Genomic DNA, 13,704 nt, shown 5'->3' on the forward strand with positions numbered 1-13,704 from the left:
CCCCCTCCCTCCTAGCACTGATGATGTTCCCTAGTCGGGTCACGAAACGTCTTCAAGGAAAACCACCCGCCGGGCTTCCCCTCCGGGCGGAGCAGGGTTAACCGTCCAAGGAGGCGGGCAGGAACCGGCTGGCTCCGGTTGCGCGCTTTCTGGCCGGCCCGGCGTAGGAAGACCGGGACTTTTCCAGTGTGATTTTGGGGATCGGCTGAAGAACGCACCGACTTCCAGCTGTGCGAATCCCTCCCCCCCTCTCCGCGGCTGGCGCGTCCATTGCAACCTTGCACTTTGGGGCGCACCAAACGGGCTCTGGGCTGCGCCGATCCTATGCTCACCCCCTCCCCCTCTCCTGCTCCTCCTCCTTTCGGGGGACCCCGCGGACAGGCAGGCGATGGATAGGAAACCCGCCTTGGTGGTGTTTGATCTGGGTGAGCGGATTGGATCGCGCGCCCATCGTCCTGGGCTGCGGCTGGGGATTAGGGGAAGGGGAGTGATTGACTTGCCTTGGTTTTTTTTGGGGGGGGGGAGAGGTTGGGTAGATTGGGGAAGCCAGGAGGGTCTTCCTCTTTCATTTGGGGGCAAGAAGGGACCCCCCCCCCAAAATGATATCAGCCTGCTTCTCTCTCACTCTCTCTCTTCTCTCCCTCCCTCTCTCCCGCTCCCTCCCTCACTCTCTCCCTCTCTTTCTCTCTCCCTCCCTCTCTTCCTCCCCCCTCTCTCCCTCTCTCCCTCCCTCTCTCTTTCTCTCTCTCTCCCTCTCTCTCTTTCTCCCTCTCTTTCCCTCTCTCTCTCTCCCTCTCACTCCCACTCTCTCTCTTCCTCTCTCTCTCCCTCCCTCCCTCACTCTCTCCCTCTTTCTTTCTCTCTCCCTCCCTCTCTCTCTTTCTCCCGCCCTCTCTTTCTCCCTCTCTCTCCCTCTCTCTCTCTCCCTCTCCCTCCCACTTTCTCTCTTCCTCCCTCACTCTTTCCCTCTCTCTTTCTCTCTCCCTCCCCCCTCTCTCTCCTTCTCTCTCCCTCCCTCTCTCTCTCTCCCTCTCTCTTTCTCCCTCCCTCTCCCTCTCTCCCTCTCTCCCACTCTCTCTTCCTCCCTCTTTTTCTCGTTCTCCGTCTCCCCCCCTCTGTGTCTTTCTTTTTTGCAGATTATACCTTGTGGCCTTTTTGGGTGGACACCCACGTGGATCCCCCCTTCCAGAAAAAGAGGTGAATAAAATTAGGGGTGGGGGTCTGTTGCTGCAAAAATGGTGGCGGTCCTCTTTAATTTTTCAGCCCCCCCCCCCTTAAAAAACGGAGAAGAGGAACCGGGTCAAGTATCTAAAACAGTTTTTCTCCATCACAGAAACTTTGAAATGGATGGACTTCAACTCCCAGAATTCCTCAATCAGCACAATAAATAAATAATCATCCTCCTGAATTGAAAAGGCTACCTATTGAACTCTGGGAGTTGAAGTTATGCTGGCTAGGGTATTCTGGGAGTCCATCTGTGCTCGCTAGAGAATTCTGGGAGTCGAAGTCCATCCGTGCTCGCTAGGGAATTCTGGGAGTTGAAGTCCACTTGTGCTGGCTAGAGAATTTTGGGGGTTGAAGTCCATCTCTGCTGGCTAAGGAATTCTGGGAGTCGACGTCCATCCGTGCTGGCTAGGGAATTCTGGGAATTGAAGTCCACCCATTCTAACCCAAACTCAGTATTAGTATTGTAACATGAATTTTGGCCTCGCTTGAGGTCGTAAGTTGAGGAATGCCTGTAAAAGAGCTGTAGAATCAGGTCCAGCTTGATTGACAACCACAAACTCGTGATGGACATTCCGTTGGCAGTTATGGTCGTAAGTCAAGAACTACCTGTAATTTTGGGGTGAGGGGTCTTCTGATTGACTCGGAAACGAGCTAAACCACTTCCTGTCCGAATTCTTTCCAGTGATGGCTCGGTCCAAGACCGGAATAAGCGGCCTGTGAATCTCTACCCCGAAGTGCCGGAGGTCCTGCAGCAGCTGCAGAGCGAAGGGATCGCTATGGCAACTGCCTCTCGGTAACTCTGGGCCTTGTTCTCTGAAAATCTTCCCCGTTGATGTAGGCCGCACACCCCTCTGTACACACCCATTGTGGTGAATTAATTGTACAGTCCTAGCCTTCGGGCATTTTTCTGATTTGCAGGGAGCCCTCGACTTTCAACCATTTGTTTTAGCGACCGTTCAAAGAATATAATAGAATAGAACAGAACAGAACAGAATAGAATAGAATAGAAATAAGAAATAGAATAGAATAGAACATAGAATAGAATAGAATAGAATAGAATAGAATAGAATAGAATACAATACAATACAATAGAACATAGAATAGAATAGAATTTAGAACAGAACAGAATAGAATAGAACAGAACAGAATAGAATAGAAATAAGGAATAGTATAGAATAGAATAGAACATAGAATAGAATAGAATAGAATAGAACAGAACAGAACAGAACAGAATAGAAATAAGGAACATAATATAATATAGAGTAGAGTAGAATAGAATAGAATAGAATAGAAATAAGGAATAGAACAGAAAAGAATAGAATAGAAATAAGGAATATAATATAATAGAGTACAGTAGAATAGAATAGAATAGAATAGAATAGAACAGAATAGAAATAAGGAATATAATATATAGAGCAGAATAGAATAGAACAGAACAGAACAGAATAAAAATAAGGAATAGAATAGAATAGAATAGGAATATAGAATATAGAACAGAACAGAAAATGTGGAATGGAATGGAATAGAATTAGAATTAGATTAGAATAGAATAGAATTACAAAATAGAATAGAGCAGAGCAGAGCAGAAGAGAACAGAATAGAATAGAATAGAATAGAATAGAATAGAATAGAATAGAATAGAATAGAGTCAGAGTTGGAAGGGACCTTAAAGGTCTTCTAGTCCAACCCCCTGCTCAGGCAGGAAACCCTATTCCATTTCAGACAAATGGTTGTCCAATCTCGTCTTCAACAGCATGGCTTAGGTTGACCTCAGCTAGCTTTAGGACGAAGGCTTCTGCTGATCCCAGCTTATTTGCTGAGTGCAGGTGGGGATTCAAAACAAAGGCTTCCTTTAGCAAACCGAGTTAAGTAATAGTGTTGTGAGAACATGCCCTATTTGGGATGAACATTGGTCCCTGTTGTGGGATCTCAAGCATCTGGTTTTTCACCTCAGGACAGGCGAGATCCGAGGAGCCAAACAACTCTTAGACCTTTTCGACTTAAATCGCTACTTTCGCTACACAGAAATCTACCCTGGCAGTAAAATCACCCATTTCCAAAGGTAAAACAAGAAACTTCGGGGTCTTGGTTGATCCCCCTGGATTTGGGGGCTGGGAGGGACAGTGGGGGCAGACTGGTGTAAAATCCAAAATCCATCTTCACCTTTTCTCACCGTCTCCTCTCTGGCCTTCTCAAAATTGAGTAAAAAAAATTCTTTTTTAAAATAATATTAACCGTGGTGATCAGCTTCTGGCATGTAAATCTTACGTGGCGTCATCTATTTCCATGGTGTTCCCCCAGATCTGGCTGGGGGCTCTAGATCCCTTTTGAGGATCATTCTTGAAGGATCAAGCAAGCGTGCCCTGCCTCTTGCAAGGCCTGCCCTATGAAATACACACAGTCCTTGACTTACAACCACTTGTAAACATTGCTGGCTGGGGCATTCTGGGCCCGTCTTAATAGTTTGCCAAAGTCGGCAAAGCACTACTCCAAAGAATTGGAAGATGGGATTGTGGTTGAGGACCTTTTATAGACTGAAAATCATTTAAACCAGGTTTGTGCAAGGCCTCCTGCCTTGAGCAGGGGATCAGACTAGATGACCTCTGAAGTGCCTTCCAGAAGACCTGTGATTCTCTGATCTATCTTCGGCTTGTCTCCTCTCCAGGTTGAAACAGCAGACCGGCATCCCGTTTCATCAAATGGTCTTCTTTGATGACGAAAGCCGCAATATTCACGACGTCAGCACGCTAGGTATCCTTAAAAGATTGTGCACGATGGGACTTTAGACCCTTCCACCCTCTGAGCATCCCCTGAGTTTAAGGATTCCAGGTCTGGGCCTGAAGGAGGGTAACTAAGAGGATCAATTGCCCCTGTTCACACAACCCATTCAAGCAAGCTCATCTACTTCGATCGAGTAAGCCAGTCGCCACAGCCAGGTTAAGCTGGGCTGGTGAGTTTTAGTCCCATCTTAGTTGTGAAAGCCAGCTGGATAATTTTGGGCCAATCACCAGGAGATGCTGAGTTCTAGTCCTGCCTTAGGCATGAAAGCTGATTGGGTGACTTTGGGCCAGTCATCAGGAGACGGTGAATTCTAGTGCCGTCTCAGGCATGAAAGCCATCTGGGTGACTTTGGGCCAATCACTAGGAGTCAGTAAGTTCTAGTCCTGCCTCAGGCATGAAAGACACTGGGTGACTTTAGGCCAATCATCAGGAGACGGTGAGTTCTAGTCCTGCCTCAGGCATAAAAGCGAGCTGGGTGACTTTGGGCCAATCACTAGGAGACAGTGAGTTCTAGTCCTACCTCAGGCATTTAACATGGTGGGTGACTTTAGGCCAATCATCAGGAGACGGTGAATTCTAGTCCTGCCTTAGGCATGAAGGCAGGACAAGAAGCAACGGGTGGAAACTAATCAAGGAGAGAAGCAACCTAGAACTAAAGAGAAACTTCCTGACAGTTAGAACAATTAACCAGTGGAACCACCTGCCTCCAGAAGCAGTGAATGCTCCAATACTGGGGGTTTTTTAAGAAGAGACTGGACAGCCATTTGTCCGAAATGGTGTAGGATTTCCTGCCTGAGCAGGGGGTTGGACTAGATGACCTCCAAGGTCCCTTCCAACTTCACTACTATTTATTTATTTATTTATGAAAGCCAACTGAGTGACTTTGGGCCAATCACCAGGAGATGGTGAGTTCTAGTCCTGCCTTAGCCATGAAAGCCAACTGGGTGACTTTGGGCCAATCACCAAGAGATGGGCAGTTCTAGTCCCGCCTTAGGCATGAAAGCCGACTGGGTGACTTTAAACCAATCACCAGGAGACAGGGAATTCTAGTACTGCCTTAGGCATGAAAGCCGACTAGTAACTGTGGGCCAATCACCAGGAGACGCGGTGAGTTCTAGTCCCGCCTTAGGCATGAAAGATAGCTGGGTGACTTTGGGCCAATCACTGTCTCTCAGCCCAGCCCAGCCCAGCCCATAGGAGGAAGGCATATCGGGCATGTTTGCCTCCTTACGTATAGAGTAATACAAGTGGAATAATAAAAAAAACTAATAAATGAATATAAACATTGCAATACGCAAAGGAAGGGTGGTGGCTGACGCACAACTTGTTCCTGTTGTTTTGTCTTAGGAGTTGTGTGTGTCGCTGTCCCAAGAGGCATGACTCTTTCACTCCTCCGGGAGGGCATGGAGAGTTTCGCACGCAGTTCTCACTCTCTTCCAGACGACAAAGTTTAAACCTCAAACTTCCGGGAACTCGTTCTTCTGTTTTCTCTCGTACGAAACACCGGCTGGGGATTATGGGCACTATCTAATTATCTGTTTGACGGAAAGTGATGGAGCGTCTGCCTCCAGTTTCCTTCTTAAAGAATTTTTTCGTCCTGTGGTTAGAACAGACCGGGATTCTCCAAACATGGCCCCGTTAAGACCTGTGGACTTCAACTCCCAGAATTCTCCAGCCAGCATGCTTTAAGGCGGATGGACTTCAACTCCCAGAATTCCACATCCAGCAAGGGTTTACCAGAATTCAGCATGGATAAGAACAAATGTGGCTAGACTACCTTTAATGCATTTTTTTGACAGGATAATTTTCTTTACAGATAGTGGGAATGCGGTCGACGTAATATATGGCATGGCTAGCTGAGGAATTCTGGGAGTTGAAGTCCACGAGTCTTAAAGGGGCCACATTTGGAGACCCCTGCGTTAGACCAACAAAGGGTTCGTGTTTGTGACTTTCATCCCAATAAAACAGAGAAAACAAATTTTATCTTTTCGTTTATCAATTAGTGCAGTGACTGCGGACAATTAATCAGGTTTAAATGGTGACTTAGATGAGTAGAAAAGAGGCAAAGTTGCCTGGGATCGCATAGCTAACATCTGAAAGATAACAAAAACAGCCAAAGGGTTCCAAAAAGAGTTTTATTTTTTCTTCACTGATTCTACTAATGGTCTTGGCTTAGTATAAACCAGGGGTAGGCAACCTTGGCTCTTTTATGACTCGTGGACTTCAACTCCCAGAATTCCTCAGCCAGCATGAGGGAAACTATGGCCCTCTCATGGACTTCAACTCCCAGAATTCCTGAGCCAGCCTGGCTCAGCTTGGAAACCTCTCCCTTTCCCCTCAGCGTGGCTGGCTCAGGAATTCTGGGAGTTGAAGTCCACCAGTCATAAAAGAGCCAAGGTTGCCTACCCCTGGTATAAACCATTGTTTCTCAAACTTGAAGACCTGTGGACTTCAGTGCCCAGAATTCCCCAGCCAGCTGTAGACTATAGATAGTCCTCCACTTATGACAGTTCATTTTGTGACTGTTCAAAGTTACAACGGCACTGAAAAAAGTGACATGACCATTTTCACCATTACGACCGTTGCAGCCTCCCCATGGTCATGTGATCAAAATCCAGATGTTTGGCCACTGGCTCGTATTTATGACGGTTACAGCGTCCTAGGATCACGTGATCCACTTTTGCGACCTTCTGATCAGCAAAGCCCATGGGGAAGCCAGGTTCACTTAACAACGGTGTTACTAACCGAACCATTGTAGTGATTTCGCTTAACAACAGTGGCAAAAAAAGAGATCATAAAATGGGGTAAAACTCGCTTAGCAATCAAAATTTGGGGCTCCATAAGTCGAGGACTTACCTGTGTAACAAATGGTAGGAGACCTCTAAAAATATGGCAGCACGGTGGCCAGGAAGCATGAATTAGACCACCAAGCCACAAAACAATTCAAAATCCGTCTTTTTTGTTCAATATTTTAAAAAGCTGGCTGACGTCAGCAGGCATGGCGTCCAGCCCAATGTAAATGGGTGGAAGAGAAACTGAGGTAACAATACACCTTTTGTATGTCTTTGCTTTGAGAAGAAGCAATTCAATTTCATTTTTAATGTGTGCCGTTGTGCCCACAGGAAAAAAATGACCATAAAGGTTCTCTAATCTTTTTCCAAGCATAGGAATTCCCCAGGTTGACCTCTCTATCCAGGAAAACTGGAAGGCAACAACAACAACAACAACAAAACGAGTGAATGGAAGCCAAAGAGGTGAAATGTTGTCACCAACGGTACTATGGACAGGAAAGATAATGACTTGGAAGGAGATAAGCAGGATCTATTCTTAGGCAAACAGGCTGAAGTATTTTTAAGTTTAGCGCAGTGCAGGCAGCTTTAAGACCTGCGGACTTCAACTCCCAGAATTCCTCTTGGCTGGTGGAAAGATCTTCAAAATGAGCCGAGGTGGCGCAGTAGTTAGAGTGCAGTCCTGCAGGCCACTTTAGCTGTGTTCAGCAGGTCAGCGGTTCAAATCTCACCGGCTCAGGGTTGACTCAGCCTTCCCTCCTTCCGGGGTAGGTAAAATGAGGACCCAGATGGTTGGGGGCAATGTAAATATACACCGCAATGTACACCGCTTAGAGAGTGCTTGCACTTAAAGCGGTATATAAGTCTCATAAATAAATAAAATTTAATATTGAAAGAGAAATTTAAAATGGAATTTGCTGCAGTGGAAACTTAGTGCCTGGATAAACAAGCTTACCCAAAACTATAATGGCTGGGAAACAGGAAAGGATAGCATAAAGACAGGATGTAAGATAAATACGTAGGCAAAAATTCGCCGGGTCATAGAGTAGGAAAGGAAGAAGACAAGCTATAAAAACATCTGAAAGAGGAAATGGCTAGCCAAGAAAACTTAACTAAACTGAAAAACGGGAAAGAACCTATTGTTCTAAAGGGCCCAGAACTCAAAACCAACAATTGAATATGTCTAATATTTTATATTATTAATGGACATGTGGTGTATGATTTAGTATGTAGCCGGAAATGTGTAAGAAGAGTGTAACCTCATAGTACCTCGGCCAGTGGGTGAAAGAGGAGGGATGTGGCGGCTGGGACAGGGATGTATAAAGAAGGAAATATTTTGGGTTAAAACTTTGGAGAAAACCAAGCTTTGATAGCTTCTCTCCCCGCTTATTGCAATAAACGAAACCAAAGGCCTTCACTGTGTCTTGGCTGGTTATTGGTCAGGCGAGCTGGCCTCTGGTCATGAAGGAAAGTAGCCAGGAGCACATTAACAGCTGGAGAATTTTGGGAGTTGAAGTCCACAGGCCTCAAAGTCACTGAGATTGAGAGACGCTAATCTACAACCACAAAGTAACATTCAGAAGCAGCTCACGCAGAAACCTTCCTAAGTCACCTGGGTACAAGAAGGGGTGCAGCCAGTGGTGGGATTCAGCTAAGTGAACAACCGGTTCTCTGTGTGGATGCCGCTTCCAGAAGTCCATTCTGGGCCTGGGCACAAAAAATTAGCTACTGGTTCTGCCGAACTGGTGCAAACTGGCTGAATCCCACCACTGTATGTACCTACCTACCTACCTACCCGTATTTTCCAGCGTATAAGACGACTGGGCATATAAGACGACCCCCAACTTTTCCAGTTAAAATACAGAGTTTGGGCTATACTCACCGTATAAGACTACCCCTCTTCCAACGCACACCAAATAAAAATTTAAAAACATCAGATTTGATTTCAATATGGTAATTTTAATTCAAATGCTTATGATATGCAGGTACTTAGCAGAAAAACTGTCACTTATAAACATAAGGCTGTCATCAAACATAAACATAAAACAGTGCAAGTGGATTAAACTTTTCCTAATTCACTCTAAAGCTGAAAGGAAGGATAAGACAATAAACCCATGGGAGCTGCCATGCTGTTTGTTTTCTAAGCTGTCAACCAAACTGGAACTGATGATGATAGGAGGAAGATAACAAACAATAGAAAGAGCAAGTGCCGGGCAAGTCCCTGGCGAGTCAGCAACGCCCATCATAACTGCAAACTATTTTTACAAGTTTTGCTGGCGTGACAGTTTCCCTTTAAAAGCCTTCAAAATCATCCTGTTCGTCATCTGATATCATAAGTACATCAATGACATCTTGTGATACATTTGTAAGGCAGTCATCGTATGGATCAAATTCCGTATCAGATGGTGTGGTCTCAGCTTCAGCTTCCTCTTCATCTTGCCACAAGTAGTCATCCTCCATACCATCTAATGAATTTGATATGCCACACTTCTTGAAAGACTTGATTACTGTTTCTGCATCAATATCATTCCAGGCTTTTATGACAAACTTGCACAAAACATCCAACTGTGGAGCACGCATGTTTCCTCCTTTTGTGAATGACTTTTCTCCGCTAACCATCCATTCATTCCACTGTTCTCGAATGCGATCTTTAAATGGCTTGTTTAGGCAAACATTCAGTGGCTGTACCAACGATGTAGGAATAACTGCCGCATCTGTGTTTATTCTTGCAAGCCTTTGCTTGGTGCTGGGAGTTAAATGAGCCCTGAACGTATCCCACACCAGTAGACTACGTTTTAGAAAAAGTCCACCTGGTCGCCTGCTCCATACATTATCAAGCCATAGCTTTACCCCTTCTTCATCCATCCAGCCTTTTTCATTCACATGTACAAAACAACCAACAGGGAACTTGAGTTTCGGCATTGTTTTTCTTTTAAAAATAATCATTGGTCTCAGTTTGGCACCATCAGCTGTGCATCCTAGTACCACTGTAAAACTGGACTTCTCATGTCCTGTTGTTCTAATTAAAATTGTTTTTTCACCTTTTTGATGGACAGTTTTATTTCCAACCATATCAAAATTCACTGGAGTTTCATCCATATTTCCAATACTACTTAATGCATAGCCATGTTTAATGCGCTGTTGTATTACGTATCGATGGAAACTAATTACTTTGCTATGAAGATCTGCAGGTAATTTGTGTACCATTTTTGTCTTTTGCCTCAGTACTATATTATGCCTTTTCAAGAATCTAGTACACCAAGATACAGTGGCCTTAAATCTGTTGCTGTGATCTGGGTTAGCTTTGGCCCACTGAAGTGCAGACAAACATATTTTATTTCGTGTCACTACATAACCATTTTGGCGATGCTCATTCACCATGTCTGCTACATGTTTTTCAAGTTCTGGCCAATGTGGGGTGCCTCTTCTTAATGCACACTTACCCCTTGCCATACTCTTTAATGCTTTTTCATTTGTTTTCCAGTCCCGAACCATCTTTTCTGTTACTCCATATTGTCTTGCAGCAGCGCAGTTATTATGTTCCATGGCAAAGTTTACAACTTGAAGTTTGAAACAGGCTTCATATTTCCTTCTTCTTGCTGGTGGAGCCACGATGGCGTCTTGACTGTTGGACATTTGTATCCTGTACTGTATGTACTGGTGCTCTACTGTGTGAACTGGGTACAGATACTGGTGCTGTACTGTACCGGTACGTACCCAGTATACAACAACCAGCCAATCATGGCAAGCGATATACCTTATCACTGGCAAGCGAAGTGGTGATTGGCTGGTTGTTGTGTACAAAGCCTGGTTGGATTGGTTGGGTCAGCTCTCTCTGCCTGCCCAGCCCTCCCTGTCTTCTTATATGCCCTAGGGCAGGGGTAGGCAACCTTGGCTCTTTTATGACTTGTGGACTTCAACTCCCAGAATTCCTGAGCCTGCGTGGCTCAGCTTGGAAACCTCCCTTTCCCCTCAGCATGGCTGGCTCAGGAATTCTGGGAGTTGAAGTCCACATACACACACATGCCTCCTTTCCCTCCTCCCTCTCCCTCCAATCCTTCCCCCCCCCACCCCAATTTCCAGCTCGGAAAGTGCAAAGCAGCAAGGAGGCAGATTGAGTTTTGTCCCTAATTTCTCAGGGTGAGCATTTCATGGCTGGAGGGAAGTTTATCAGCCGTTTGCTAACTCTTCTGGCCATGCAGCGAATTAAAACAATTAGCAAACAAAAGCGAATTTCTGCTTAAGCCTTTACAATACAAACAGACAGGGGGCAAAGGCAAGGGTGCTTTTCTCTTACAAACAGGCACAGCTGAATAAAACCTGGAAGGGAAAAAAGGAATCCAGTAGCAGCTGACTGGCCAAGTTATGGATGAAAAGCCATTAAGGTGATGGAAGTTAGCCCAGAGAAAGAAATATTAAAAAGGGCAGAAAAATATATTTTTCCTCAAAAGGACTTTTTAAAACCAAACCTGGCCCCAAATCTATCTCTCTGCCCCAAGCAAGACTTTAGCCCTATACAAATGCAGATGTAAAACCATCAGAAAAGTTGAAGCCAGAGCACTCAAGAAGACAAAAGAGAAGATCTGCATACCCCACCCAAACTCTAGGAGTCAGCCCCATCACCTGGGAAGCAGGATATGATAATAGAATTAAACCACAGATATCAAGGCCTAGACACACACTCAGAAACAGCCTCAAGGTTCATGCCACAGGAACAGGAAACTATTCCAAACAAGGCTAGAGGGTATAAAAGCCTACTGCCCCATGTGCTCAGCCCTTCTCTCTCCTCTGCACTTTCCTGAAGAACTATCTTTCTGCAATAAACTGTAACCTTCTTCCCAAAGCAGTCGCCATGTTTGCTTATTTATTCCCGGCTTGGATGAACCAGGATGAAGACTTTACTTCTAACAAAGGAGAAAGTTTGTTTTTCTTGTTCTTAGACACTCCAGCAAGCAAATGTTGATTCACCCAATAAAAAGAAATATGCATCCCGCCAAGAACAATGTATTGCAAACAGACTCAAAAAGCCATTCACACTCATGGTCAAATTATCCCCGGGTATTTTACTATGTTGTCACTAATTTCTCAGGGTGAGTGTTGCGTCCTTCGCCAAATGGCAATGACATGAGAAGCAGTTGTAGTTCTCAGGAACTTCTTTATTTCAGTTCAACACACTGGTTACAAGACGCCGACAACACCCAAAACTCCCGGCCTCTTTTATAGGCCATTCCTGGGTCAATCTGCAACTTTTTGGCGCGCCAGCACCCGCGCATGCGCACAAGTACTGGCGACAGCCTGTCTGGTCCCGGGCAGCTTGCACCTGCCCGGGACCGTTTGCAATGCCCGAGCCTGCTTCCACAGGCTCAGGACATAACACCCCTTCCCCCCCAGCTAAGACTATTGATCATGCAATACTAACACATAATCCATTGTGAGCGTAGTGTCATACTACCAATTGCCAGGTATTTCCCTCGCTTCTAACAGTCTCAGTGTTCTCTTACTCTGTGTATAGGAATGTTCTTTGTTAACTCTGTCTTGCCAGTAGTGTTACAAAATCCTCTAAATACTTGGGAGGTCTTCTGGCTCTCTGTGACCTCCTAACTTCTGGGTACCTGCCAAGTACCCCTTGACTGAGGGGTGATGCATACCTGTCCCCCCTGTTACACCCTGGTGGTTCCCAAGGGCTGTGCTCCAATGCCTGGCCTGCTTGCTTGCCCACCGGGCTCGTCAGGCCAGGACTTCTTTCTCTGTTTGACCTGGTTGTCCTGCCTAGCTGTAGGCTCTCTGGCCCCTTTAAGTGACTGTCACCGTTGGGCGATTCTGTAGAACCTCCTAGGTCTGTCCAAGACCTGTCAGGAGGTTGTCTGTTCCCTTCTTCCCGTTCTGTCCCCCAGCTTGTGGGGGTTTCAGTACTGTCCCAAAACTCAGTTGCCCCCTGAGTGAAATCAGAGGTGTTGCAGTTGGGATTTGGTTCCTCGACCACTTCCTTGTATGTTTGCCCCCTTCTATGGGCAGGGGTAGTGTCGGGCCAACTAGAAGGAGTGTGTGCCAGCTCTCTTGCAGGGTATGATTTGTTGGGATGCTCCCGGGTATCCTCCCTGACTGGAGTACTGAGTGATGCAGGTGAATAGTGATTATGCCCCCGGGGTGACTCCCTGGCTGGAGTAGGCGTTGATACCTGATTTCTAGTTGAATTCCTGTTTGGAGCACTCGCGGAATTTTGGGATGAGCTGTCTGTAGCTTCCTCATTAATGATGGGCAGCAGCCCATACTCTTCCCTTTGCCCAAAGGGGCCCCCCTCCCCCCCTGGAAAAGACCCAGGAGCCTCAGCGGGAAGGTCCCGTCTAGGGCGAAGTTGGTCGATGTGTCGACGCAGGACACGACCGTTGTCCAGGGACACCTCGTAAGACAGGACCGGTGACCCTGGATACAGCAGCGGGGACCCATGAATGTCCAGGCCCGTAATTACGAGTCCAAACCGGGGCACCCACAAGCAGTTGTCTAGGTGCCCCGGGGTGTGTGGGAGAAGAAGGCAGTCTGTCCGGATGCAACTGGTCAAGCTTGGTAATCAGTTTGTGTTCCCAACGAAGTTCAGCTGGGCTCCTCCCCGTAGAAGTGGACGGTGAGAGATAGATTTGTATGCGGACTAAGGCATAGAGAATTACAGCAGAGATTTTTTGCCAAAGAAGACTTATAAAAGAGTCAAAGTTGCTTATACCCCTACCCTAGACCAGGGGTAGGCAACCTTGGCTCTTTTATGACTCGTGGACTTCAACTCCCAGAATTCCTCAGCCAGCCTGGCTCAGCTTGGAAACCTCTCCCTTTCCCCTCAGCATAGCTGACAGGAATTCTGGGAGTTGAAGTCCACGAGTCATAAAAGAGCCGAGATTGCCTACCCCTGCCCTAG

The 13,704-nt window shown here is 46.1% G+C and overlaps 1 protein-coding gene across 1 annotated transcript; it reads left to right on the plus strand.

Moving 5' to 3' along the window:
* Positions 1-93: 93 nt before the first annotated feature.
* LOC120305769 (magnesium-dependent phosphatase 1-like) lies at positions 94-5,986 on the plus strand. The gene is made up of 6 exons (XM_039338044.1): positions 94-425; positions 1,137-1,197; positions 1,910-2,020; positions 3,182-3,289; positions 3,893-3,978; positions 5,356-5,986. Exons 1-6 carry the CDS (start codon positions 389-391, stop codon positions 5,460-5,462), a joined length of 510 nt encoding a protein of 169 aa, XP_039193978.1. The 5' UTR covers positions 94-388; the 3' UTR covers positions 5,463-5,986.
* The last annotated feature ends 7,718 nt before the right edge of the window (positions 5,987-13,704 follow it).

Source organism: Crotalus tigris, unplaced genomic scaffold, assembly GCF_016545835.1.
Source record: "Crotalus tigris isolate CLP2741 ecotype Arizona unplaced genomic scaffold, ASM1654583v1 scf7180000017690.20705106771:4171800, whole genome shotgun sequence".
Taxonomy (NCBI): domain Eukaryota; kingdom Metazoa; phylum Chordata; class Lepidosauria; order Squamata; family Viperidae; genus Crotalus; species Crotalus tigris.

Excerpts from the sequence above, each read along its gene's own strand:
- LOC120305769 (XM_039338044.1), top strand. The coding sequence starts at position 389 with ATGGATAGGAAACCCGCCTTGGTGGTGTTTGATCTGG. Across the intron at positions 1,198-1,909 it reads CCCCCCTTCCAGAAAAAGAG|TGATGGCTCGGTCCAAGACC; the intron begins GTGAATAAAATT and ends AATTCTTTCCAG. Across the intron at positions 3,979-5,355 it reads TCACGACGTCAGCACGCTAG|GAGTTGTGTGTGTCGCTGTC; the intron begins GTATCCTTAAAA and ends GTTTTGTCTTAG.